The 26,040-nt window shown below is 59.5% G+C and overlaps 3 protein-coding genes across 8 annotated transcripts; all 3 read right to left on the reverse strand.

Moving 5' to 3' along the window:
• Nucleotides 1-310: 310 nt before the first annotated feature.
• CNIH2 (cornichon family AMPA receptor auxiliary protein 2) lies at nt 311-6,807 on the reverse strand. 2 transcript variants are annotated; one of them, XM_037135360.2, is made up of 6 exons: nt 5,865-6,807; nt 2,226-2,294; nt 1,735-1,782; nt 1,387-1,499; nt 1,142-1,285; nt 311-944 (listed from the first exon to the last, which is right to left on the reverse strand). In XM_037135360.2, exons 1-6 carry the CDS (start codon nt 5,943-5,945, stop codon nt 917-919), a joined length of 483 nt encoding a protein of 160 aa, XP_036991255.1. In that variant the 5' UTR covers nt 5,946-6,807; the 3' UTR covers nt 311-916. The 2 variants fall into 2 exon arrangements, with proteins under 2 accessions (XP_036991255.1, XP_036991254.2); XM_037135359.2 differs by lacking the exon at nt 5,865-6,807 and having other exon boundaries at nt 2,226-4,133.
• A 104-nt stretch (nt 6,808-6,911) lies between these two features.
• On the reverse strand, nt 6,912-14,297 carry RAB1B (RAB1B, member RAS oncogene family). The gene is made up of 6 exons (XM_037135368.2): nt 14,188-14,297; nt 12,419-12,491; nt 12,051-12,146; nt 11,842-11,937; nt 8,473-8,604; nt 6,912-8,369 (listed from the first exon to the last, which is right to left on the reverse strand). Exons 1-6 carry the CDS (start codon nt 14,199-14,201, stop codon nt 8,175-8,177), a joined length of 606 nt encoding a protein of 201 aa, XP_036991263.1. The 5' UTR covers nt 14,202-14,297; the 3' UTR covers nt 6,912-8,174.
• A 644-nt stretch (nt 14,298-14,941) lies between these two features.
• On the reverse strand, nt 14,942-24,679 carry KLC2 (kinesin light chain 2). 5 transcript variants are annotated; one of them, XM_037135366.2, is made up of 16 exons: nt 24,596-24,679; nt 23,478-23,715; nt 20,911-21,141; nt 20,688-20,757; nt 19,828-20,050; nt 19,056-19,143; nt 18,828-18,929; nt 18,558-18,731; nt 18,344-18,443; nt 17,692-17,741; nt 17,521-17,588; nt 16,976-17,084; nt 16,721-16,879; nt 16,518-16,642; nt 16,244-16,340; nt 14,942-15,919 (listed from the first exon to the last, which is right to left on the reverse strand). In XM_037135366.2, exons 2-16 carry the CDS (start codon nt 23,703-23,705, stop codon nt 15,836-15,838), a joined length of 1,908 nt encoding a protein of 635 aa, XP_036991261.1. In that variant the 5' UTR covers nt 23,706-23,715; nt 24,596-24,679; the 3' UTR covers nt 14,942-15,835. The 5 variants fall into 5 exon arrangements, with proteins under 5 accessions (XP_036991261.1, XP_036991260.1, XP_036991259.1 ...); XM_037135365.2 differs by having other exon boundaries at nt 23,478-23,745; XM_037135364.2 differs by lacking the exon at nt 24,596-24,679 and adding an exon at nt 24,431-24,578.
• Nucleotides 24,680-26,040: the final 1,361 nt, after the last annotated feature.

Raw genomic sequence — 26,040 nt, forward strand, 5'->3', positions numbered from 1 at the left:
GGCTTGGGACTGTTTAGAAGAAGGAGGACCCTGGGAAGGCTTCTTGGGTTGGTGACCTCAATACTGCCTCGAAGGCAGATGGAAGGGTTTCATTAGGAACAATCATCCCGGGAAGTGATGATGGCAGCAGGCAGCTGCCAAGACCCGGAAGGCCCCTGGTCCATCTGAGGGGGTCCCCAGAGGGGTCTCTGGGCTGTGGGGCGAGCCTAGCCATGCTGGGAGTTTAGCTCAGGGCTGTCCCTTATACAGCACCTTTGCCCCACCTCCTCTTCAAAGCTTTTGGGAGCAGAACTGGGCCCCATGTGTTTGCAGTAGTTTATTCATATTTTGTCACAAATGGCCAGGGAGGGGGTGCGGACTCCTCCAGGCAACATAGAAAATAGGTCCAAGAGACAGGGTAGGCTGGGTTGGGGCAAGTGGGAACAGGAAGGAGTCTGAAAGGAGAGCCTGGGGAGGGGAGAGGGCAGACTAGGAGTGGGGCTGCCCCCCTGCTGAGCCTGCTCATTCTGGGTGCGGGTACCCCCCCACCTGCAGGGGGAGCCTCAGGGTGGGGGTTGAGGGGGCTGGCCTGGAACTTCCAGGGTCAAGCCCTGCCCCTCGGCAGGGCCCAGGGTCCCCCCGAAATGGATGAGGCCAGAAGGTCCACCCCTTCCAGGACAGACTGCCATGCCAACAGGCTGGCAGAGGAGCTCCAGCCCCTGTTTAGAGCTCTGCCCAACCCTAGTCCAAGGGGAGGGGGCTCTGAAGGCGGGGAGATCCCCGCAGCAGCAGTTTGGGGGGGGTGGAGAGGAGGCTGGGGGCACCAGTGCCCCCTCCCTCCCCAGGGCTGAGGCCTCTGCGGCCGAGGGGCAGGGCTGGGGGTGCACAGGCGTCCGGTCCGTTCTGGGCTCGCTCCCTGGCCTGGCCGGCTTCCCCCTTAGAAACTCACCAGCGTATAAACCATACTGTGGGAAAACAGGTGAAGCAGTAAGCTGAAACCTGAGCAGGCCCAGCTACTGGCTGCCCAGCCCATCACACCCTGGGTTGCTCTCAGTCCTCAAGGGCAAAGGGTAAGAACTTGGAGCCCAACCATTCCTGGGACTGAAGGCATGGGTCCCAGAGCATCCCTTCCCTGACTGGACCGCTGTGGGCAGGGCCTCACCTGTACAGGTAATAGAAGAAGGAGAGCAGGTAGAAGGCGAGTTTGCACCAGGACTCCTTCTGGCAGTAGTTGAGGATGTCGGCGTTCATGATGGAGACCGCGTCATACATGACCTCGGAGCCGTCCGCAGGGCGGTGGAAGTACCTGAGGCCAGGGAGGGGCCTGAGTGCTGGTCCACAGGGCTCCCACCCCTCCCTATCCCTGCTCTCCCACCTCACCCTCCCTGAGGCGGCTGCTTCCCTCACCTCCAGAGGTGGTAGAAGAGGAGGGGGATATTGAGGCCCAGGGTCACCCACTCTGCTGCACACAAAAACATCAGACAGAAGAGGCCGTGGATGGAATATTCAGGGACCACCAGCTGAGGAGCAAAGGTAAGAGATCAGTGGCCTGGTGCCAGGACAGACCCAAGTTTCAGGGGCACAGAGGGGAGCTGAGATTTGGAAGTGGCCCAGCCACGGGGACCGCTGGGAACTAAAAGGACTCCTGCCTCCCTCCCAGTAGCAGAGCCAATCAAACAAGCTTCAGGAGGGAAGATCCCAGAAAGTGGGGCCGAGTTGGGCTAGGAGCCTTCTGCCCCCAACCCTGAAACTGACCTTCCTCAGGAGGCAGCAGATGCGTTCGATGTTTTTTAAACGCTCGCGCTGTAGGGGGAGAAAAAAACCCGAGATGGGGATGGAGGAGTTGGGGAAGCAGGCCTTGGGGATGCCCCTCCACCCTCTCTTGCTCCGGCACCACTCCGCACGTGGCCGCCAGGGGGCGCCAGAGCAGTCTGCGGCGCCGCCGGCACAGCGGGGAAGCAGCCCCACCGTCCCCATGACAACCGTCACCACGGAGGGACCTTCACCCACGTCTCCACGGCAACGGCCCAGAGCCTGGCAACGGCTGCCCCGCCACAAGAAACCCGAGCCCGGAGCCGCGCCAGGTGTTTTCTGGGGGTGGGGACAGACAGAAGAAGGGGCAAGGTCTCCCGTCCCCCTTCCCCTCCACACACACCCGTCTTCTAGTTCCACCCTCCCTTATCCCTAGACAAATGGAAAGACAGACAGACGGACACACCTCTCGGCACAGCACATGTATCACTTACTGCCCGCGCTGGGTTCCCCTGGTCGATGGGGTTCTTGAAGTCAGTCCGCAGCTCGTCAAAGGCTATGATCTGGGGGAGGGGCGTGTGCCTGTCAGGGCTGGGGCAGCGGCTTACACCCCGCGCCTGCCCTTCTGCGGTAGAGTAATTAACACACGGAGACCAGACCAGATGGAGCTTGCTGCAAAGATGGGGAAACTGAGGCCCAGGGAGGCGCGGGGCCTGGCCCAAGGTTACACAACAGCCTGGCACTAGTGATACCCAGCAGGCAATGTCCATCATGCTCCGTCCAAAACACCCCAAGAGATGGTGTCTTCTTCGCCAAGCCCTGTGCTGAGCACCGGGACCCCAAACGGCCTGGACACGGCCCCTGCCATGTGAAACCCCAGACTTGGGAGAACTGTGACTACATTCCACGGCGTTCAGAGTGGCAGGGCACAGGGAGAACCTGACGTGGGTGCCTGACCCAGTGTGCAGGTGATGTGGGATTCTGGCTCCGAATAGGTGTTTGCTGAGCAAACTGGGGGACTGAGAAGCAGGAACAGCAGGTCCAAGGGCAGAGGGCTGAAAGGATGTCCAGGAAGCTGCAGATTCCATGGGGCTACAGTGAAAGCGTGAGGTGAGTGGGAAGGAAGATGGTGTGGGGTGGGCTGAGGGGCCAACAGAGCCAGACAGGGGTGCCCTGTGAGATGGGGCCAGTGGCTAGAGTTTGGACTTAAACCTAAAAAAGAAGGGAGAACCAAGGAGGGGCGGGAAGCAACAGAGGGGGGTGGTCCGGTTGATGCTCTAGAACTGACGGGGCAGGAAGTACAGACTGGCTAACTGTTCCAGCCAAGACGTCCACGATGCTTCCGCTCCGTCAGCAGGCTCTATATTCTCGAGCTCGTTTAATGATGGCAACAACCTCATGATGCAGGTGCTGGTGTGACCATTTCCATTTTGCAAATGAGGAAATTGAGACAGAGAGGTTACGTGAGTGGTGCGAGGGCACACGGCTAGTCAGTGGCAAGCCAGGATTCTAATTCAGACCAGTGAGGGGACTGTCGGGGTGCTTGGCGTCGACAGAGACCTGAGTGAGGACAGTGGCGGTGGGGATGTGCAGGTGTGGCCGGACTCCGGTGGGCTTGAATAGCAGTGGAGGGGAGGCAGGGGCCCAAGGTACCTTTGGGTGTTGGAGCACCTGTGGGGCAGTGTCCTCCATGGGGAGGGGAGTGTGGGGGAGAAGGTGTTTGAGGGGGTGACTGACAGGTCTCGGGGAGCTGGCATGGGAGGAGGGCTGGCAGAGGGTCCCCTCCCCTCAGCGGCAGCCCTGGGATGAGGCAGCAGGCCCACCACACCCAGGCAGCCCAGACACAGACAGCTGGGAGGGAGAGAACATGGGCTTCCTGGAGGGAGCTGGGGCCATCTGGAGCAGCACCCCCAACTCCCTGCTGACTCTGGGCAGCCACCTGCCTGCTAGGCACAGCAACAGGGTCCAGCAGGGAATGGAAGGGTGCTGTCTGTCTGCCCCAGAGCAGGCGCCACCAGCAGGAGGCGGGTGTCTCGCCTCCCACCCCTCAGGCTGCCTGGTGCTGACTCAGCCCCCTGGAACAAACAATCCCCCACGGTGACAGCTGACACGCGTCACTCACCATCAGGGTTGCCTAGCGACCAGTGGGCCAGGGCTCAGGATGTGGGGTGGGATCTGGGGTCCTGCCCTAGAAGGTTCTAGCTCTTACCAATTTGGATTGAGGACCACACCCCTTGCCCCCCACCACATTCCCAGAGCAGGCCCTGCTCTGGGCCCTGTGATGCACCCACCAAAGCTCAGTTTACCAGTGAGGAAACAAACTCAGGGTAAGGGACTTGCTAAGATCACCCAGCTAGAGAGCTGAGCCAACAGTGCCTGGCATGTAGTAGGTGCTCAGTAAATATTTGTTGTGGAAGCTTGAGCCCTTCTCCCAGTTTGAGAACCCCAGAAGGGCAAAGCATGATTCTTCTTCATCCTTGATTTCCCCAAAGCCACCCAGAGCTGAATCTCAGGAAGCATGGATACAAGTTAGTTGGATAGAAGACTTCTCTGAGGATACCCTAGGGACAGGACTCCCCAGCCCCGCTGCACTTAGGGGCTGCGGGAGGCCCCGGGTGGGGAGGGGCTTCTTGAATTCCAGGAGCTGGTTAATTCTATGTTCCCAGCCTCATCCTTCCCATTCTCAGGACCCCAGCCCTCCTGCTCCTACTTCACAGGGCTGCCGAAGGCCCAGATGAGATAGGAGTCTCAGAGAGATCCAGGTAGACCCGGGGGAATGGAGGGGAGGAAAGAGAACAGAAGAGGAGAGAAAAGGAAAGGTGGTCGAAAGAGCCGAAGTCAGGGAGAGAGAGAGCTGGAGATGTGAGGTAGGGGGTGAAGGTGCCTGTGGGGGTTCACTCCGAGTCTCTCTCGGACTCACGAGAGATGGTCCAGGTGCATGGAGTCCTGATGTAACAGTCAGGTAGCGGGGGCAGCAGAGGATGGAGAAGGGGAGACTGGTCAAGAGCTGGCGAGGCCCACCAAGCACGCAGGCAGCTGGTCCCAGGAAAAGAAAGGAGAGAGGAAGTGGGGAGACCACGAAAGGAGCAGGTGAGGCAATGGGGGGGCAGTGAGAAGGCAGGCAAGCTGGAAGGAAGGGTGGGCATAGGGCCGACCCCCCAGAGGGGAAGCCTGGAGCGGCATGTACTGCAAGTGCGAGCAGGGGACGCCCAGCTGAGTGGGCCAGGGCCGAGTGGGGACATGGGCCAGGTGTGTGGAGGCAATGGGGGGGGGGTCGAGGAGGGGCAGAGGAGGGAGGCAGTGAAGCGGGGGCCCCAGGCCCCAAACAGTGAGCTGAAGGCCGATGGATAGTTCCTGTAGTGACAGGAAGGGAGCCAGGCAGGGGCACTGCTGAGAGGGCCCCAGAGAGGGAGAGAGCAGGATAAAGGAGAAATGAAGATTCTCAAGGGCCAGGTGTGGGGCCAGGCCAGACTGAGAGACGAACCACAGGGAACACCAGACAAAGGGGAAAGCGGGGGCAGGAAGAGGAGGGAAGCTGGAAGGTGGGGAGGAAACTTGGTGGGGGAAAGCCCTGACAGGAGGGGTAGGGAAACCCAAGGTGAGCTGGTGGTGGGGGCCAGGTCTCTGGGGCTGCTTAGAGCCAACGGCTGCTGGGTCAGGGAGGGGGATGGAAAGGGAAAGGGTTAATGGGCTCCTTGATCTGTGGGTCCTGTAAACAGATGCAGTTGCCATAGTAACCGGTTCCATCACTCCAGCTGGAAAAACCCACAAAGGAGGAGGGGGCAGACAGACAAACTGCCCAACAAAAATGGGAGCAACTGGATGGTTGGGGGGTAATGTGCAGAAAGAGGCAAGGATCCCAGCATTCTGCCCCACACCCCAGGGCTGCTTGGGGCAGGGGAAGGAAGTCAGGGACCAGCTAACATACCGACAGAGGCGGGGGTAGCCAAGGAAGGGGGGCCCCCTGGGAGCCGATAATGGGGATGTTAATGGGGGCCAACAAAAGCCAGTCCGACAGGGGAGAGCGGAAAGGAGTCTCCAAGTTTCCCGGGGCCCTCAGACCATCATCCACCTGGTTCCCTCCCGCTCCGTGAGCCCCCTGCCACCCACCCCGCCCCCAGCCCCAGCCTTACGTGCCAGATGACAAAGAAGATGAGGGAGGCGCACAGCACCAGGGTGAGCATGTAGCAGAACGCGGCGAAGGTGAACGCCATGGCCCCCACGCCGGACGGCAGCCCGGGGGGCGCCAGCGCGGGCCCGGGCGCAAGGGGACGCCCCCCCGCGGCCCGCACTTAGGGCCGGCCGGGCATGGCCCACAGGGCTCGGGCGTGGGTTGGGGAGACGCTGGCGGTGTGGCCGGGACCGGGACCGCGGGGCCACAGGGCGCGGGCCGGTGGGCTCGGGCGGCGCGTCCGCTGCCGACTGCCCGGGCCCCGATCGCTCATCCTGCGATCCCTCGCCCGTGGATCCCTCTCTCCAGCCCGCGAAGCCGGTGGGGCGGAGCCTAGGGCGGGACCGTGTGCGAGTGGCCTCGGGCGGGGCTGGGTCTCCGTGAGCCCGGCCGCAAACCCGACCCGGGTGTACCTCACTGACAAGTAGGCATGTCCGCCCCTCCATCTGCCCACCGCGTCATACCATGAACCCACCAAAGCCGCAGTCACACTAGGTCCACTCGACCTACACACACAACCCTGCTCTCACTTGGCATCCTCACTCACCCACAGGCAGGGGACCGCAAGAGGTCTTAAGTGCAAAGCATTTGTCACTGCCCAAAGGGGCAAAAACAGCTGGCTTGTACCCAGTGACGGTGACAGGGGGTTGAACCAGAGGGCTGGAGGGCATGTGGGCCAGGCCCAACGGGGCAGTGCCTGCGGCCCCGGCTGCTCCCCAACTTCACGTCGGGTGTGCCTGTGTGGGTGTTAGTGTTGACCAGGCACTTGCTAGGGGAAGCCTGCCTGCCTCCTTCCCTGCTGGAATCATGCTGGGACCCTTGGGGACAGACCACAGAAGCACAAGCAGGCAGCTCTCTTGGCTTCAGGAAGTGGGTCAAGGGCTTTCTACAGCACCTTTTGGACACAGTCCGAGCCAAGACCCCCATGCAGGCCGCTGACCCCAAGGCCCCAGTCCCAAACCCCACCCCAGGAGGCTCCCACCACAGACCTCGACCAGCAGCCACAACGTCCTTGCAAAAACCCGCGGCTCACCCGGGGGCCAGTGGAAATTTATTTTTTTTTTGTCCTGTTTTTTCCCCAAGTGGCTTTTCCTTGCAAAATGCCTGACATGACACCATAGGGGAACCTGGGAGTGGGTGGGGCACCACAAAAGGCAACCCAGGGACTTAAATACAAGCTGGAAGGCATGGGACAGGTGGGACAGGTGAGACAGCACAAGGGACATGGCTTCTCATATAGAGACCAAAGGTTTTTTTGCAGGAAGAAGCTGTGCCAGAGGGCCAGGGGCCAGGATCCTGGGTGGGAGGGGCTGGCAGAGGCCCCCAACCCTGGGCTGCATCAACACTCCCTAGAGGAGAAGCAGCAACAGGGCCTGAGGATCCACCTCGTAGGCTCCAGGGAAGGGGGACAGGAAGCCAGATGTGCTGCCTCAGCAGAAGGGAAGAGGTGCTGGCAGCGTGAGGGTTAAGGCTGGTGCCCGGCCCCTGGCACAGTGTGCCTTCCACCTCCGCCTGCCTTGGGGACAAAGGGGCACGGTGGGCAGGCAGCACATGGGCCTGGCTCTGGCAGGGCAGGGGGCGGCAGGAACAGGCTCCCTCTGGGCACAAGACACAGGCCCAGCTCGGCTGCCCGCCCACCTGCCCGAGATGAGCTCAGACCCCACCGCAGCTGGACGGCTGGAACTGTGAGTGTGGGAGGGGTGGGAGGAGAGGCAGGGCGGGGGAAAGGGTGGGCTGCAGGCCTCCTGCAGCCCCTGTCCTGTCCTGAGGTCTGGCCCAGGGCCCTGGATCCCAGGTCCTGGATCCCCTGGTCACTTTCCTGGCCCTGGGTGCTGACTCCAGCCAGAGGCAGGAGAGGTGAGGGAGGCCCTCAGCTCTTGAGGAAGGGGGGTGGGGTGGGGGAGAGAAGGAAGAAGGATAAAGAGAGAAACCTGCTGCAGCATACATGGGGGGCAGAGGGAGGGGGACGGACAGAGGAGCCCTCATCCCAAAGAAAGGTGTACAGTGGGGCATCTTTTAAAGTCACCTAGAGCCAGCAGCAGAGCAAGCCCCTGCCCCCACCCCAGCCACAGGTCCTGGGTGTCCTCCCTTGGGGGCCCTGTCAGAACCGAGGCTCACAGGATAGCAGGCAGATGGGCCAGAGGGAAATGGGGAGCCCAGGACACCCCAAAGCCACAGACTCAAATGCCCCAGGAGAGGGGGCATTTCCTGCCCCCTCCAGGGGCATCATCTGGAGAAGGTGCCCCCTCCTTTCCCATACTACGTGCCCCTCCTAGCAACAGCCGCCACCAGCTTGCTTCACAGGGGTGCTGTCGATCTTGAGGTTGGGCCGCTCACCCCCCGAGGCGGCCCCAGGCCCCATCCGCTTCTTGATTTCAGCAGCCATGGTCATGAACGCCTGCTCCACGTTGGTAGCATTCTTGGCACTCGTCTCCAGGAAGGGGATGCCCAGAGAGTCTGCAAACTCCTGACAAGGGAAAAGGAGAGAAAAGGAGGGGAGGGAGGGTGAGAGGCAGTCAGCCCCAGCCCCCCTACCTCCACCTCCAGGGGCCTGGCCTAGGCCCGCTCACCTTGGCTGTGGTGTTATCCACCACTTTCTTGGTGGTGAGGTCGCTCTTGTTGCCCACCAGGAGCTTATTGACGTTCTCGCTGGCGTAGCGGTCAATCTCCTGTAGCCACTGCTTCACGTTGGCATAGGACTCCTAGAAGGGCCGGCGTCACAAGTTACTGCGTACCCAGCTCCCTCGCCTACTCGAGGCTTGGAGAGTGGGGGCTGTGGAGGGAAGGGACTGCCCTGGGCTCAGAGGCCCAGAGGAAGTTCTCTCCTCCAGCTCAGCTCTCCTCCCTCCTCCTCTGTCTGACACCCCCAAAGCCAGCCTAGCTGTCTGCCAACAGCCCCGACACCTCAACAGCCTAGGCCTAAGGGCTGGCAGCTGCTCACCTCTCCCCAAGACACAGAAATGGGTTAACCACATGCGAGGGGCAAATGACATCAGAAGAGAGGGGGACCAGAGGAAAGAGAAACAGAATGTAACAAATTAGCAAGAATCACCAAGTTCTCACAGGGGCCTTGGGGTCCCTTTAGGTTTGAAGTCTTGGAGCCCAGTGGCAGTGGAGACCCTGGCCCACGAGGGAGACCACGGTCCTCGGAGAAGAGCCTGACATTCGTCCCGTTCTGGCACCGAAAGCCTCCTCACTCAGCTCTCCCGGCAGCCTGCCGTTCCCACCCCGCCCCAGTGTGCGGACAGAGGACAGAGCTTTTAGGGCTGTGCTGGGGCTAGAGCTGCTTCCCCCTCTCAGGAGCCGGAGGCCTGAGACATCACCAGCGTTCAAACTCACAGCTTCTGCTGTGCCCCAGGCCGGGGCCCTATGCTGGGGCACTGGGGACAAAGGAGAGAGTGGTACCTGGGCCTCCCCTAAAGCAGCTGGGAAAGGCAGGGCGAGTCTGGGACACACACTGGCAGGACAGGGTGCTGGGCGTCGCAGGGACAGAGGCAGCAGCTGTGGAGCTCCAGGGCCACCTCTGCCGGAGCAGACCCAGCTGACCTACGCCTGCGGGACGTACTAGCCTGGTGTGAAAGCCAATGACGGGGCCTGGCAGGGGGCAAGGGGAGGAGCCGACACACTCCAGCCCCCAGAATGAGAGCTGGGAGGGCTGGGAGGGCTGGGAGGGCTGGGAGAGCTGAGGGTTGCTGGGACACAGGCTCTGAGCTGGAGCACAAGGGCGAGGAGGCAGGCCAGGACGAGGAGGGGCTCAGCCTGGATGTCTTCAGCAACCAGGTGCCAGGCGAGATTTCCTTAGGAAGGGAGTGCAGGAGCACACCTGTATTCTAGGAATCCTTGACAGTCCTGGCAGGAGTGCAGAGGCCAGTACTGGCTGGTGTGGCTCAGCTGGTTGGAGCACTGTCCCGTAAACCAAAAGGTCTCAGGTTTGGTCCCCAGTCAGGGCTTATGCCTGGGTTGCAGGTCCTGTCCCTCAGGGCCCATATGAGAAGCAACCAATCCAGTCGATTTTTATATCCCTCTCTCCCTCCCTTCCACTTTCTCTAAAATCAGTAAGCATATCTTCGAATGAGGATTGAAAAACAAGAAAAAGAAATGTAGAGCCCAGATCAGAGCAGCAAGAAAATGGAGACCAACTGGGAGGCGGCTGGAATAATCCAGAGAACAGGAGTTGTGTTTGGAGCCAGGGAAGACCATCGTGGGTGAAGCCTGGCTCTGCCGTTAACTGTGTGACCCTAGATACGACACCTGGTCTGAGCCTCAGTTCCCTTGCCTGCATAAAGCAGCACCTCCCGGGCGGGCTGTAGCGAGCATGAAATTATACATGCAGGCCCGTCTCTAACAAGTGCTTAATTAGAAGGAGCTGCTATTATCCCCACGACTGCTATTATTACAAGGAGGCAGATTGGAGAGAGATGATGGGGGGGGGTGCAGGGGGTGAACAGAGGAGGCCTGGGGCTGACGGGATGATGGAGGGCAGAGTGCTCGGTCAGGCTAACAGAGAGGCGAGAGACCTAGTGCAGGGAGAGTGCAGTGTGGGGTACGCGGAGCTCTGGAGAGGCTAACAGCAGGAAAGGGTGCGCTTGGAAAACACAAGCACCCTGGGTTCAAGCATGGCTTTGCCAGTCCTGGCTGTGAGACCGTGGGCAACTTACTTCACAGCTCTCCAGGTGTTTCCTTACCAGGAAAACGGGGACCCTGCCACTTACTTCCCTGGGTAGCACTGGGAAGATCAGAATTAATACCGACACAAGATGCCAGTGGAGTGCAGGACACAGAGAAGATCTACAGTGATAGCTGTTTAGATGCAGGAATCACAGGACTTCAGACAGAAGCCAAACTGGCCAGACGCAAGTGGCCAAAACAGTACAGGGAGAGTCAGGAGGAAGTCTGGGGCTGGGGCAGGAAACACAAAACGCAGGGTTGTGGGGTCAGTGCAGGATGAACCAGTAAGAAGCCATTGGAAAAGGCATTAATGCAGCAGGAGCAGGGAAAACTGGAAGCAGCAAACTCTTCAAGGAGAGGAAAGAGAGTGGAGTTAGAGCCACGGGAGAGGTCGATCTGAGTGAGAACTGAAACAAGGTCACAGGACTTGGCAATCAGAGGTCCTTGGTGACCTCTGTCTATGTGGGGCACAGTTCACCCGCTGCCTGTTGTCCAGAAGGTGTCGTGAGTCCCTAGTGAGGGTAGAGACTGCCGCGCTGCGGAGCAGGGGCCCCAGAGCTGACCCAGGAACCTCCGTGTCCCCAGAGCCTGGTCCCCACCGAGCAACCAGGTTTGGTAGAAAGAACAAAGCAGGCAGAGTCAGCAGACCCAAGCTTTCTGTCTCTGGCACGTGACCAGCTGCAGGGCTCTGAGCCAGTCTCCTTCTACTCTGACCCACCTCACCTGTGACACAGGAACACAACACAGACCTCTTTACAGTGTCACGAACATCAAAAGACGACAGGCCTTGCCAGCTATAAGGTATACCAGGGCTATTTCTGGTTGGCAGCATCACAACTGCTGCCAAAGACACATGACACGCCGCCACCACAGACGCAGGACTCCCAGACCCCTGCTCACACCTGGCCCACAGCAGGGCTCCCTCGCTTCCTTGCCTGAGGCTCGCCAATTGCTTCTCAGTATCTTCACACAGGAGGCTGGGCCCCAGACCCAGCGCAGCACCCAATCAACGGAACTCCCCCAGAACACAGATGCCTGGAAGGTCTAAAATAAGGAGGCAAGCGTGGCAGGGAGGGGTGAGGCCTGGCTCTACCAAGACCTCGCAGCAGGGAGGATCTGTGCCTACGCTGTTTCCCTCTTGGTGACATGAGTCCAAGTCCAGTCTCCTTCCTGGGCCACGTCAGGGAGAGCGGATAGGAACAGCAAAAAGAAGCCCAAGCCAAAGACCTGAGACTGAGAAGGCAAAGCTGGGGAAGGTGAGCCCAGAGTACCTGGTCAGTGACGTCATACACCACAATGATGCCATGAGCCCCCCGGTAGTAGCTGGATGTGATGGTCCGGAACCGCTCCTGACCAGCTGTGTCCCACTACGAGACAGTGGAAGGGAAGGGCAGGTCAGCCCTGGGCTCTGTGCCCAGAGCCCCTCCCCTTCCGTGGCGGGTGCCTCTGTGCCAGGGACTTTGGGAAGACCGGCACTCACAATCTGAAGTTTGATGGTCTTGCCATCCAGCTCAATGGTTCGGATCTTGAAATCCACCCCGATGGTGCTGATGTAGCTCTCCGTGTATGTGTCATCCTGGAAGATGAAGGGGCCAGAGAAACGGCCTGGGTGAAGCGGCTGGAGGCCCAACCGGAAAACCTCCCTCACATTTCCTGCACTAGCGGAGGTCCTAACTGCACCCAGTTTGCCCGCCAGGTGTCCTTGTTCCGTCAGCTATGTGGCTGGAAGGTCCTGCAACTTCATCCTCAGTCCCCCAGGTCTTGCAACTTCTGTGCTCTGGGCTGCCCCATCCCCTCCGGCCACCAGCCAGAAACCCAGATGTGTGGTAGGGGAAGCTTCTTACTCACAGCAAACCGCAGGAGCAGGCATGACTTGCCCACGCCCGAGTCACCAATCAAAAGCAGCTTAAACAGGTAGTCACTAGAGAGAAAGTGAGAAGGTGTGAAGGCAGGAAGGAAGCCCACCTGCCACCACCCTGAAGGCACAGCCGTGGCGACCTCCCACACTAAGGCATTGGTTTGGAGCACGGAAGTGCTCACAGGTGCTGTGAGGGGACAGCTGACCACGCCCTACAACAGAGTTGGCTCCAAGGTCTGAGTATAAATTCCCACTTGACAGAAAGGAAACTGAGGCACAGGAAGGACAAGATTTGCAGAGGATCACAGAAACTTAGGTGACAGAGCTGGGTGTCCTACACTGATTCTGGACAGACTCCATGGTCTTTAGTCCAGTAGAAGCTATTCAGGGAGCCCCCACACTGCCCTATGGTGCACTGGCTTGGCAGGGGAGGCCCCGGCAGTGGGAGCCAGGGCCCGGCCTAGGCCTCGAGGTTGTTCAGTGAATATCTATGAAAAGAGCGTGGAATGGCCCTGGCTGGTGTGGCTCAGTGGATTGAGTGCCGGCTGGAAACCAAAGGGTTGCCAGTTTGATTCCCAGTCAGAGCACATGCCTGGGTTGCGGGTCAGGTCCCCAGTATGGGGTGTGCAAGAGGCAACCACACATTGATATTTCTCTCCCTCTTTCTCCTTCTATTCCCCTCTCTCTAAAAATGAATTAAAAAAAGAGCATGTAATGAAGCCTCTAAAGAGAGGTGGCAACAATAACAGCAGTTAAGATGCAATGAGTTCCTACTTATGCCTGGTCCAGTGCTAAGTACCTTCAGACTGGAAACCAGGTTCAGACTCCAAAGTCTCTGTCAGTTCCCCTCTTAATCCCCTTATGCTCCAGCTCAGAGCCTCACGCTTCCCCAAGAAAATATGAGGCCTGGATGCAGAGGAGAAAAAGGAAGTGGCAGAGGAGGAAGAAGGTAACTGACACTTGGGGAAAAGTGTCAGTGAGAAGTCTGGGGCAGAGATGTGAGCCACCTACCCGTAGGGGGAGTGACCGAGGAGGAGAGTTTGAGGAAAAGAGAATCCCACTAGAAGGGGGGCACGTAAATGCCATATCCACCTAAACTCCACCAGCAGTATGACAGCCAAAGGAAGGGGTGTGACGGTGGCGCTGGGGCCTGCTCAAAGGTGAGGAGAGGGCGGGAAGGGACCGGTCAGGCAGCCAGACGGAGACAAGGGGCAAAGCAGCAGCCCCGGAGGGGAGGACCTCCGGGAGAGCTACCAAAGCGGCGGCTGGGGCCTCCCGTCTAAGAAGCCCCTGGGCCAGCCCGGAGAACCGGATTCTGTATTTACAGCCTGACCTAAAGGGCCCGAGTCTGAACTGAAACCAGGAACCATCTGGTGACAGCTCCAAAACGCTGCGGCCGTTGTCAGCCCACAAATCTCTACTTTCAACCAGGTGGGGAAACTGAGGCCCGGAAAGACCAAGGCTGCGGGGTCACTCGACCGATAAGGCCTGGTAAGGCCAGTCCCTCGGCCTGCAAATGGTGCTTTCGGGGTCGCAGTCTCTGGGGCCCTAAGTGTAAGAACTCGGGGTGGGGAGCCGGGGTCCTGGGGCCCCCGGGGGTGGGGCAGGACCCGGATGTGAGGGGGGGGGGTCAGCGGAAGAGGGACCCGGATGTGGGGGCGCCGCGAAGTCCTGACCCAGGCCAGATAACCCCGGTAAGCGTACAGCCTCGCACTCGGGATCGAGGCTGCGCCGGACGGCGCGGGCGGGGCTCACTCACTATTCGGGGTTCATGGCGGCAGCGGTAGCCCGCTCGGTCGCTCCCAGTCGGCTCTGCTCCGCCTCCCGTTCCAAGATGGTGGCCGCTCCGCCCCAGTGGCCCCGCCCGCGACGCGCAGCCGCAAATAATCTCAAGTGGGGCCTCGCCGCATTGCTTCTCGGAACTTGTAGTCTTCTTACATTGACACCGGGCATACACGCACGCACGCACGCACGCACATACACGCCGCGCAGGCGTAAACTGGGAAGCCCGAGCTTCCTAGACCGCACATTGCCTCCTGGGGTTTGTAGTTCATTTTCTAAGGCAGCGCTCGGGAACCTCAAGGGATCCAAGAGTTGGAAGTTCGATTTAGGGGTTGACACTTCCCACCTCTGACAAGAGTAGTTATCTCTACCCTCTCAACTCCCAGAGTTGTAAAAGTTCATTTATCCAGGGTTCTTTGTGTGCTGGCGCTCCCCAGAGGAAGGTGTGGCCATCCACATTTTATAGATGAAAAAAATCGAGTCTTGGTAACTCGCTCAAGGTCTGACAGCTTAGTAAGGGTAAGAGCTCAATCAAAGCTCGCAGTTTCTAAAGCATCAGAGGTAACCTGGGGCCCCCACACAATTGCGGAATCGGACCAGAGTATCTGGATTCCAGCTGCGGGGGATGGCACGAGAGCGATCCCCTCCCCGCTCATTAGCAGCCTTTCCCGACCCCACCCCCAACCTAGAGACGCTGGGAACCCTTGGCCTCAGCCCGAAACAAGCCTGGCTCAGATTCAAACCATCTTTATTTCTACAGCAACATTTGAAAATAGAGAGCGACCGCCTCAACCCTCAACAGGGGCAGCCCCTCCGGCCACAGGGGGACATCACTGTCCCTCGAGAAGCTGCAGGGGCGAGAGAAGGCGTGGCTGGATGGCTCAATGGGCGGTGCCCCGGGCGGGGTCAGGCCGTGCCTGGGCGGGGCCGGGCGGGAAGGGCAGTGCATAAGGCCGGGATGCGATGCGGGGCAGGGCCCGGCGGTGAAGGTCAGTGGAGAGCTCTCTGTTCTGGGGCACGGGGAGATGACCGGGCAGGATGCACTCTCTGAGTCCCGGAGGAGTGCTACAAGTCCCAGGGAACCCTTTGGAGAGGCCCCCCGAGATGTGTGTAGAGCCTGGGAGATACCACCGCGCGGAATGGGGGTGATTAAGGCCTAGGCGGTACCACTAGAGAAGGACGGGTGAAGGGAGGCCCGAGCAGTACCTTGAACTGAGGGACGGGGCGCGGCCAATAACTTATTTCTCTATATACAGAAGCAACGGCCGGGGGAGGACAGGGGTGCTGACGGGATGGCAGGTGCTTAGTGTTCTTGGCTCTGGGGTCAGGGGATGGTGGGCCACTGAATCTCCACCGGGAAGACCCCAGCCAGCCTCTCTCACTGGCCCTGAACCTGGATAGAGGGGCCCTGATGAAAGGAATAAATAAGGGGTAGAGCTGCGGAGTGCAGGCCCAGCCTCCAGGGCTCAGGCTGAGACGACAGGGGAGGAGGTTACCCTGAGATTAAACAGAAAAGGCAAGGGTCCTGGGGAGAGACAGGTGGGGCAAGCAGCAGGCCCATGCGCAGGGCTGGGGGCGGGGGCAGTGCGGGCCAGAGGCTCTGGCAGCCCGCTGCCCCTTCAGTATTAGTCCACCAGGGAGCTTCGTCGGGACAGGTCCATGGAGCTGGAGCTGAGGGTGCGGCTGTCAGAGAGGCCTGTGCCTCCAGGCTGTAGGCAGAGGGGGCAGGAGGCTCAACCTCGAGCTGCTGCCAGTCTGTGCTTCCCTGGCTCGTAGGGGAAGGGGTCTGACCAGCCAGGGTCCCTGAGCTCCCACCACACCCCCTGCCCCTACCCATCTCCACAGTGACTGTGTTGGCACTGCCACTTGCATGTCTACCCAGGCAGAAGCTGGGTTTCCCTAATTTGTCTCCCCAGCGTCCAGCCCAAAGTCAGCCTGGGACAGACAGGAAATGCTGCTGGAGGGGAGGCTCGGCAGGGACCCAGGACGAGCAGGCCTGCAGCCCTGGGGCCCAGGCGTCCACGCACCCATACCTGGACTGGCTCTTCCACACTCTTGTTGAGGAAGTTGAGAGAACTGGCCCGCTTCATCCTGAGGGGAAAGGAAGGCCCGTGTGTGCCCATGGTGGAACTGGGGAAGGAAGGGGAAGGGGTCAGGTAGGGTTTGGGGGGGTAGGCTGATGGGAGGGGAACAGCTTGAGTGCGTGGTGGAGCTCCTTGGGTCAGAAGCCTATTTAGGGTTGGGGATGTGTTGGGTGGGTTCTTGGGGCTTGCTCTGAGTGGGGGGCTTACAGGGACAAAGGCTGACCTGGGGTTAGGGGGCTCCTGGGGGCCACCACCCTGTAGCTTCTTCACCAGCATCTCACTGCTGCGCCTCAGGGCATCTCGGAGCTTCCCAAAGGAGCCGCTGCGCCGCAAGGAGCCACTGCCGTCCTGGGGGGGTTGAACAGGTTTGTCTCTGTGCCATGCAACCTCCACAACCTCCTGACCCGCCCCAACCCCGACACTCACTCCGCTCCACTCGGCTGTGGGCCCTGCCTCCTCGAGGTCAGACTCGGACCGAGGCCCCGCACCCCTGGCCACATCTCGGCTGCCACGGCGGTCTCCCCGCCCACCACTGCCATCTTTCAGCAGTTCCACCACCTTGGTCTGGCTTGCAGGGTCCAGGCCCTGAGGACGTGGAGGGCACATTAAGTGGGGCGACAGGTTGATTAAAAACACAGGGCCAAGCAGGTCCCTGCCCACCCCGCAGGTCTGTCACCCAACCTGCTTGCGGCTGCGGCTGGCACAGTCCTCCAGTGTGTGTGCGGCTTCCAGCTTGCCCTGGCGCCGGTACAGGGCCCCCAAGCTGCGCAGGGTGGTGTTGACGGTGGGACTGCGGACAGGACAGCAAGACTGTCTCAGACTCCATGTTTCCCAGGAACTGGGGCCTGTCCTGGTATCCACCCTGCACTGGGCTGTAAGAGACCATCTGGCCAAGCAACAGCTCGTTCCTCCTAAGTGTCAGCTCTGCACTGGGCCCAGCTGCACTCTCCTGTCTTGGAATGCCCCAGGGCTGGGGACCTGGCCCCAGGGCCCTAAGTGAGATATTGCCACTAGGACTATAAAAGCTGGGAGACCCAAGGATGACACAATCAAGGTTTTTTAGTGCAGAAAGCCATTTTGGGACAAGTGGCCTATGACCCAGGCCTTGAATAACAAGCTGATAGAGAAGAGGCGTGGTCCTGAGGGTTAACAATATGAATTGGGCAGCCCGGCTCCCACCCAGAATACTGGTTCCCTGCTACCTGCTTTACCACCACTGTCCTCACCTGTCTACTTTACAGGTCTTGTACCAGCTGCCATATTCCCCATAGGGGGTGCTATCCCGGCGCTTATCCTGGGGGAAAGAATAGTCAGGGGAAGCAGGAAGAGAAGAGCCCTCCCTCTACACATTCCCTCCTTCCCTGGACACCCACCCCAGCCCTGCCCCACAGAGCTACCTTGCTGTCCTCCCGTTCCTCTGCGTGCATCCAGATAGGCTTGTTGTCCCCTGGGGAGAGAAAAGAGGCTGTCACTAGCCTGCCCTATAGGTTTCTCCTGGTTGGGCTGAACATAAAACGGGCCTGGGGAAGGGGTCAGGGGTAGCCAGGAAGGACCAAGGTTGGGCTTTGTTGAATGACTGAACGGAAGTCAGATCCAAAACATTACTGGCCATCCTCTGGAGCAGAGATGACTGTGGCACAGGCTTTTGCTGGAGGGGCATGGGGGAGCAGGCCCTTAGGTATCTCAGGCCCACAGTCTAACACATGCGCTGAGCCTGGATGCTGGGCCAGGCTGAAGGATCCCAGAGCAGGAAATGACTGAACATCAGGGGCCAGAGGTAGTATCCCAGAGCAGGGGACGTCTGGGCTTGGCCTTCACAGTAGGCAGAGTTGCCCCGCAGAGAAAGGGGAGACTCTGAGCCAAGGGCACAGGGTATGCAAAGGGTGTGCATAGCACAGGCAGGGCCGAGGTGTGTGTACATGCTCACATGTGCACACGAGTGCTGGGAACCAGCCAGACCCAGGTAGGAGGGCTTGACTGCTTTGGAAGTTGATGGCCGAGGGAGCCTGTGCTGGGTGAGCTGGGGGCACAGGGCAGCTGTGGACTCACCATTGACGGAGCCAAACTCCTTCTCGTGAGCACGGGTGAGGATTTCCTTGTACAGGACCTCCGCGTCCTGGTACTTGCCCTGCTTCAGGTAGCAGGAGGCCTGGAGGGGCAGGGGTCAGAGGATGAACAGGATGCAGGCAGCTGAGCCTTTTCCTTTTCTTCTCCTAACCTCCTGCCTGCCTCCCTCCTGCCAGTTCCTCCTGGCCCACGGTACCAGGTTGTTCTTGGTCTTGGCTACGTTGGGGTCATCAGGCCCAAGGCGTGTGGCATAGATCTCCAGTGCCCGCCGGTAGTAGTATTCTACCTCCTCAGCTTTGCCCTGGTTCTGGCACAACAGTGCCAGGTTGCTCAGCTGCTTGGCCACATCTGGATGAAACTTGCCCAGGACCTGGGATGAGAGCAGGAGCCAGTGACTGGGCTCAGAGCAGGCCTAGGCCCCCTGCGTGCCCAGCCGCCTGGCCTGCCCAGCCCTGCCTGCTCGCACCTTCTCCCGGATCTCCAGCGCCCGCTTGCACAGAGGCTCAGCCTCCTTGTACTTGCCCCTCTTGCCATACAGAACTGCCAGGTTGTTTAATGTTGCGGCCACCTGTGGGGGGTGGGGGTGGGGTCAGAATGGAGGCTCTGTAACCCAGGGCCCTGCCAGGCAGGGGCTCTGGGACCTGGGAGCTGCAGAGAGCAGCGGCAGCACCCACCTCCACCCACTCTCACTCACAGCTGGGTGGTCCTTGCCCAGTGTCTTCTCTCGAATGGCCAGGGCATCATTGAGCAGGTGAGCAGCCTCCTTGTACTTGTTCTGGTCCCTGGGGATAGGGAGAAGTATGGAGAGGGTTTCCTCTGGCCCAGGCCCTGCCAGTGGTGGTCTGCGACCCCTTGATCACTCCTCCTGTATGTACTGAGTGGGCATGATTATGACCCAGAGTATGGGGAGACCTGGTCGGCCTCTGCCCTCCAGGAGCTGGGGGTGGGGGCCTTTGGGTAATTCACTCACAACTCACCAGGACATTACAGTGCTGGGGTAGGAGGCAGACTCCTGCAGAAACCACTGCCACCGCCTCGTGTCCAACACACCTCGTTCTGTATTCCCCAGGTCCTTTACTCATGCTGCTTTCTGCTAGGGAAACCTTTTCCAGTCCCTCAAGTTCCGGGCAGACTCATCTTTCACCCAAGACCCTACTCAAGCCACGGTGCCTAGGGAAGCTGAGCCTATTCCCTGGTGCCCTGGGAGTCCTTGTGTGCCGCCCACTGCAGCCCCCACCCCGGTTATGCCCGAGCTTTCACCTCCACTAGATTGAGGCTTATTCTCACTGTTAGCCCAGACCCACGAAAGCCCAGGCACCCGGGGCTCAGCCCCCTCTGCTGCCCAACTGCCTAGAGGAGCCCATGTTGTAGCCTTGGCAAGGCACCCAAGGTTCGTGACCCAGGCCTAGAGCCCCTGGGAAGAGCGCAGGCACTCCCATGGGTGCCCGTGGTCAGGGTGATCTCACCGGTAGACCAGCGCCAGGATGTTCAGCATGGTGGCCACGTCGGGGTGGTCATGACCTGACGTCTTCTCCAGGTCTTCGAGTGCCTGCTTGCAGAGTGGCACGGCCACCTCATAGCGGCCCTGGGAGGCGTACTGGATCACCAGGTTGTGCAGGGTGCGGAGCCGTGCTGGGATCTCATAGCCCCCGTGCTGGGCAGCCACATCCCCTCCTCCAGGGCTGGGGGCTGCAAGGCCAAGGTCAGGAGCTCAGATGTACCTAACTGTCCCCTAAGCTGGGCTGGCACATGCCAACCATGCCTTTAACTCACCTGACATGTGGCCTTGGGCAAGTTATGATTTTGCCTCAGTTTCTGCATAGAGTAGATCTAGTCACCCCCCAGAAAGAGTTGGTGATGTCCCAGTGCCAGTAATTCAAGCTCTGTTCCTAGTGCAAACCACCTGACCTCGGGTCCTCAGCCTCCGCAGCTGCAGAAGGGAGGCTCCAACACATGCACTTGGCACTGTCAGCGAAGCAAGCACTGGCCCAGGGCTCAGCACCACACACATACCCTCCTTTAACCCGCAGAGGAGGCTCAGGGAGGAAACGAACTCTGCCAGGGGTCCCAGAGCGACCAGCAGGACAGTGGGGCTTGAACCCAGGCTGGGCTGCTCCAAAGCTCTGAACCGTGAAGCCTGCCTCTTACAGAGCTTGGGGGGAGGAGAGGATCAAATGGAACACCTGCCACTGAAGCTCTAACATGCTGGGATGTGATGATCAGGAATGAGGCAGGGAAGAACGTGGCAGACACTTGGCCCCTTTCTGGTGACCTCTGGGGCCTAAGGCCCACCCACGCACCCCCAGATCCACGTGCCCCTCTGCACCTGGGCTTTGCTCCTCCTCGTTGGGGAACAGGTCATCCAGAGAGTCTTTGGGGACGTCCCCCTTCTCCTCCTGGGCAGGAAGACAGGGTGAGCATCAGGAAAGGAAGCGCCAGCTAGCTCAGGTGTCAGCAGCTGGGTCAGAGCTGAGTGTGCTCCACCCTATCCCCTCCCTGCTCCCAGTGCCCCTGTCTGGTGGCCTTACAGTGGCTGTGGTAGGACTCACGTTGGGGGAGGTGTCCTCATCCAGCTTTCGGATCTGGCTCATGAACAGCAAGTGCTGCTTCTCCTCCTCGAGCTGGGCCACGGCCTGCTCGCTGCGCTGCAGCTTCTGCTGCGTCCCTGCCAGCTCCTCTCGAAGCCACTGGTTCTCCTGCACCAGGCGCCGCACCTGTGCCCGAAGCTTCTGCTTCTCCGACTCTACAGCCCCCAGGTGGCTCGAAAGCGCCAGGATCACCTGTGGCAACCAGCCCGGATATAGGTCAGAAACCTGTCCATCCCGAGCCAGGGCCTCCTGGGGCGCTGAGGCCCAGTGAAGGGCAAGGCCTGGCCCTGCCTGTGAGGGGCTGCAGGATCGAGGGACTTGAAGTTCTCCTCTTATCAAGGGAGTTTTCTCCTAAGGCCCCAAATAGACCATAGTACAAGACCTGAACCCAGGAGGCTTGGGGGTCCCCAACTCCTTCCTTCTGGGGGTCAGAAGCCCTAGGGTCCTCAGCCAGCTCTGCTGGACTCTAAGGAAGTCCATCCCTCTGCCCGGGCCTCCAGCTAGTTCTCTGTACTGATGAGCCAGCTCCCTCCTCACTGCGTTGATAGTGAAGAGGCCTAGTTGGGGCGCCGTGCTTTCCCTGAGCTAGCCATTTTCTTCCTTTGTCTCTTCTGGGGTTGTCCTCAAGCCCCTGCAGCCACAGCCACTAAAACACGTTCTCAGAGAACCCTGTTAGATGGCTGAAAGACCCCACCCTGACTTCTGCCAAGGGTCCGGGCAAGCCCCTGTCCTTCTGTAGCTCCAAGGGAGGAAAGGGGTGCATGTCCCAGGGAAGGAAATCCTGAGGCTTAACCCTCTCCCTGTCCCCAACCTCTGTGATGCCTCTCCCGAGGCATCTTCCTGCCTTGGGGCCTTGCATGAGCTCTACCCTTTCTCCATCCTTCACATCCAGGGTCATTTCTGCAGTGAAATTATTCTCTATTATGCCCGCCATCCCAAGAAAGCAGGGCACCTTCCACTCCTTCCATGCCATCCTGTTGTCCATCTGTGCCAGGGCCTGCATGCACTGGCGGGGGGCCCTGTGTGTTCATCTCTGCACCTGGCAGCCAACGGGCCGAGGACTGAAGGACCGACATGCCGCCCTCCAGAGGCCCAGGCGGTTTGGGACCTTGTGTTTTCTGGTTGACTAGCAAACACCTAAATGCCAAGTGTTTTCACAACCACTGGCTTTTTAAAAACAAAGTCCCTAAACAAACTGGAAGTGTATACAGCAGATGGCATGGTCCCTATTTTAAAGACAAGGAAACCAAGATGATACCACCTGTTCAGGATTCACAGAGCCAGCTGTGTCTCAGCCAAGATCTGAAGGGGCCCAGACTCCTTCCCCCAAAGCCTAACTCCTTTTGTATCTGCCTGTTGTTCTGGCAGCCCCACCCTCCACGAGGGCCAAACTAGAACTCCTGAGCATGCGGGCTCTCATCCCCTAACTCCTCTAGCCACAAAACCTGGGAGTTAGCCTGCCCTCCTCTCTATCCCTCACACCGTCCCCTGGTCCTCCTGGACCTACCTCCAGAACAGCTACAACTGGTCCCCTTCCGTCCACTCTCATGGCCACCCCTTTAGTCCAAGCCACCATTTCTCATGTGAATCCCAGCAGTGGCTTCCTAACGACCTCCTACCTGCCTGCATCCTTGACCCACTGTAGTTCATTCTCCCCATCTCAGCCTGAGGGAGCTTCTAAAATCTACCCATGCTGTGTCCCTTGGCTGCTTAAAGCCCCCCAAAGGCTTCCCCATTTCCTAAGAATGAAATCCATACTAGTGAAGCAGAGAATGACCCAGCCCCTATCTGCCCCAGGTCTCTTCTGTCCCTCTTTCCTTCCCCACAAAGCTCCAGTCACACAGATCTTGTTGTAACTGTTCCATTAAGACAAGATCTTTCCTATTTCGGGACCTCTGCACAAGCAACTCTCGCCCTCCTCCCTTTTCTGGAGGCTGGTGCATTTCTTCTTTCAGGTCTTGGTTTAAATGCTATTCCCTTATAAATCTTGCCTGACCAATAGATAAGACTTCCCATTAAAAGCTACTACAAGATCTTGTTCTTTTCTTTGGAGAACTTATCACAATGTGTAACAAAGGTATGTGTATTTCTGTCTGTGCTTCTACTAGACTAGGGTAGGAACCTTGTCTGTCTTGCTGGACTTGTATCCCTGGTACCCAACATATTGCCTGGCACATAGTAGGTGTTTGATAACTTACCTGTTAATGAATAAGTAAAAGAATGAGTGGGGGGTATTTCTCAAGGGTTTCCTTTTTGTTCTCCTATGCAACTCAGCCTTTGTTACCAGCTGAGAAGCTAGGAAGAGTGTTCTGTGTGGGGGCCAAAGGATGATCAGGGTTTTCCTGGGGCAAGGCCCCACAGCCATCTCCGAAGCCCATTCATTTTTCCCACAGATATTTACTAGGGTCCTACCATGGGGCTCCAGGGGACAGATGGTTCCTTGCTCAGATTCTGTTTCTACACTGCCAGAATTCCTCTGGAAGGCTCCAGCCCTCCCTCCTGTGACCTCTCATCTCAGCACCACCTACCTGGGCTTCCCCCAACCCTAGCTCGATGGCCTCCAGGGAGCGGCGCAGGAGGACAGAGCGCTCCTGTGAGCCGGGCTCAGCCTCGCCGGCTTCAGGAGCCACCAAGGGAGCGAGAAGGGCACGATGCTCCCCGCGCAGGGTCTCCAGCCCCTGGATGACGGCCTTGGTGCCCAGCACGATCTCATCCTGGCTCAGCTTCTCTTCTCGGGGAAGCACCATCGTGGCCATGGCCTTGATCCTGTGAAGGCAAGGGGGAGGGATGCTGGGCCTGGGGCCACAGCACCATCAGTCCAGAATTAGGTAAACACCTCCGGTCCCCGGACGCCTGGGTCCCCGGGGTGCCCCATCCCCTAATCAGCAGCTTGCACCGCGCCTGCTCTTGGCCTACAGGGGGCGCGCCTGGCTCGTCTTGGCCTAGGAGACGCAATGCGGTGAGGCCAAGTGAAGCTGGACCCGGATTCGGCCCAAACCAACGGTTCAGGCCGGCTCAGGCGGCTCAGCCTCCCGGCTTCCCCGGAGGACTCTCTTAGCTAGAGCAGGGCGCGTCGGGGGACAGACCTGCGGGGTTCGTGGGGCCTCATTCCCATGCGGGGGACCCCGGCCCCTCAGGGAGGTACAGCCCCAGCCCCTCCGGGAGTCCCCTCCCTAACAGGCAGTCGGGGCCACAGAGCCTCTTCTCTTCGGTAGACCGACCCTGGAAGACCCTTCCCCGGAGGAGCAGAGATCTGGGGTCCTTAGTCACCCCAGACCCCGCCCACGACGACCCTCCCCATAGGCCGAGGCAACGCCCAGAGGACACTTCCCTCGAAAAGGCCGAGCTCCAGGTCCCGGCCACCCAGGACCGCGCCCCCTCCGCGCGGGTGAGCTCGGCCTTCGCACAGGCCGCGCCGCGACGACCCCTCCCCTAGGTCTACCCAGAGCCCCGTCTCTTGGCCCACTCGGCCCGCGCTGACCTGCACCTCCTGCTCCGGCCCGCCTCCCGCTTGGGTCCGGCTCCCGCTCCGGCTCTGGCTCCCTCTCCGTTTTACTCGGATCGGCTGCCTTGAACAGATCCCACCGCCTCCATCCCGCCGCCCTTCCCAACAGTCCCTGCGCCGCCTTAAAGGTGAAGCCGCTACCTCAGCGACGTCGGAGGGGGCGAAACGCTCTTCGCCCGCAGGGTGCCTTAAAGGAGCGCGCCAGCCTGGCCTGCTCCAGGCGAGGGGTGGGAGGAATGGGGCGTGGCCACCAGAGGCGGGGCGGGGGCTGGCCCGGGGCTCACGTTCCCAGCAGCCGCTTCTACGCACCTGCGGCCTTGGAGTTCTCAACTGTAAACCTTCCTGAGGCCGCAGGAGTGTGGACAGGCTCGGGAAACCGTGAACCCGAACGCACGCAGCACCGCGGTCAGAAAGGACATTGAGAGAAACTGAAGCACAGGGAGCCCAGCCCGGAGTCCATAGAGAGACACTGGACATTAAATGACGTTTACAGGGAGTTGCCACTTTCTGAGCATTGTGCAGCAGGTGCTTTGGTGCGGTAAGTGGGTTAAAGCAACTGAATGCTTGCAAAGACCCGATGAGCTGGGCATCGCTGTAACCCCCATCTCTCAGATCGGACTAACTCCAGGCTCATTCGTTTCTAACTAGAGACTGGTTGTGCTCCCCACCCTCTCCTTCGGAGCTGTTCATTTCCTTGTAGGATTCACGACAACTTAGGGCTGCTTTTTGGGGAGGAAGGGACAGAGATTTCTAGCGGTAAGGGAGAAAATGGTGGCAAAGGGCAGCCCGGCATCTGCCAGAATGAAGACTCATGCGTCTGTGGGTGAACTCCAGAGCAAATGCTGCTGACCAGAGATGATCAAGACAAGGTGATGATGTCATTCGGGGCTCAGATGAAATGTCACCTCTTCAGAGAGCCCTTCCCTGATTTCCGACCCCCCCATGTAGAGCAGCCAACCAGCCCATCTCATGAACCTATTTAATTCCCTCTTTAGCATGCATCCCTCCTAACACTTTTCTTGTCGGTTTCCTGTCTCCTCCCTAGATGTAGACCAAGGCCTGCCCCTGGCCAACACTCAAAGGAAAGAAGGGTGGTCCCTTCCAGGCCCCAAGTTTGGTCTGATGCTCTGCACCCCTGGATTGGTGGCTTCCCTGGCACTTCCCCCAGTGCTTTAGATTGATGTCATTAGTGGGTGACAGCAGGATAACTACCCCGAAGGGATGGAGTGCAAAGCAAGGCCTGATTCTAGTACCTAGGGATCTGGGTGCACTGCATGAGTCAGAGTGGGCTCAGATTCAGATTCCACCAGCTTCAGCATCAGGGTGGATGCAAGAATCTCACTGGCGTCACCTCTGACAGAAAGATGGCCCGGGGCCCCTAGCTCAAGTCCGTCCTGTGACAGGGAGCTCACTGACTTCTGCTGAGACGAAGGTGAGGAAGGTTTTCTTAGCCCCAACAGCACCTTTCGGCAGTGCTCCTCCCCACAGCGCACTGAAGCTCTGCCTTCAGGAAGAACAGTCCACTCCCTTTTGCCAATGAAGATGCCCAGAGACTGCGATGTCCTCCTGCTGGGCTGGCAGTCCCT

This window comes from Artibeus jamaicensis, unplaced genomic scaffold (genome assembly GCF_021234435.1).
Source record: "Artibeus jamaicensis isolate MK-2021 breed Jamaican fruit bat unplaced genomic scaffold, CSHL_Jam_final scaffold_614, whole genome shotgun sequence".
NCBI classification, from domain to species: domain Eukaryota; kingdom Metazoa; phylum Chordata; class Mammalia; order Chiroptera; family Phyllostomidae; genus Artibeus; species Artibeus jamaicensis.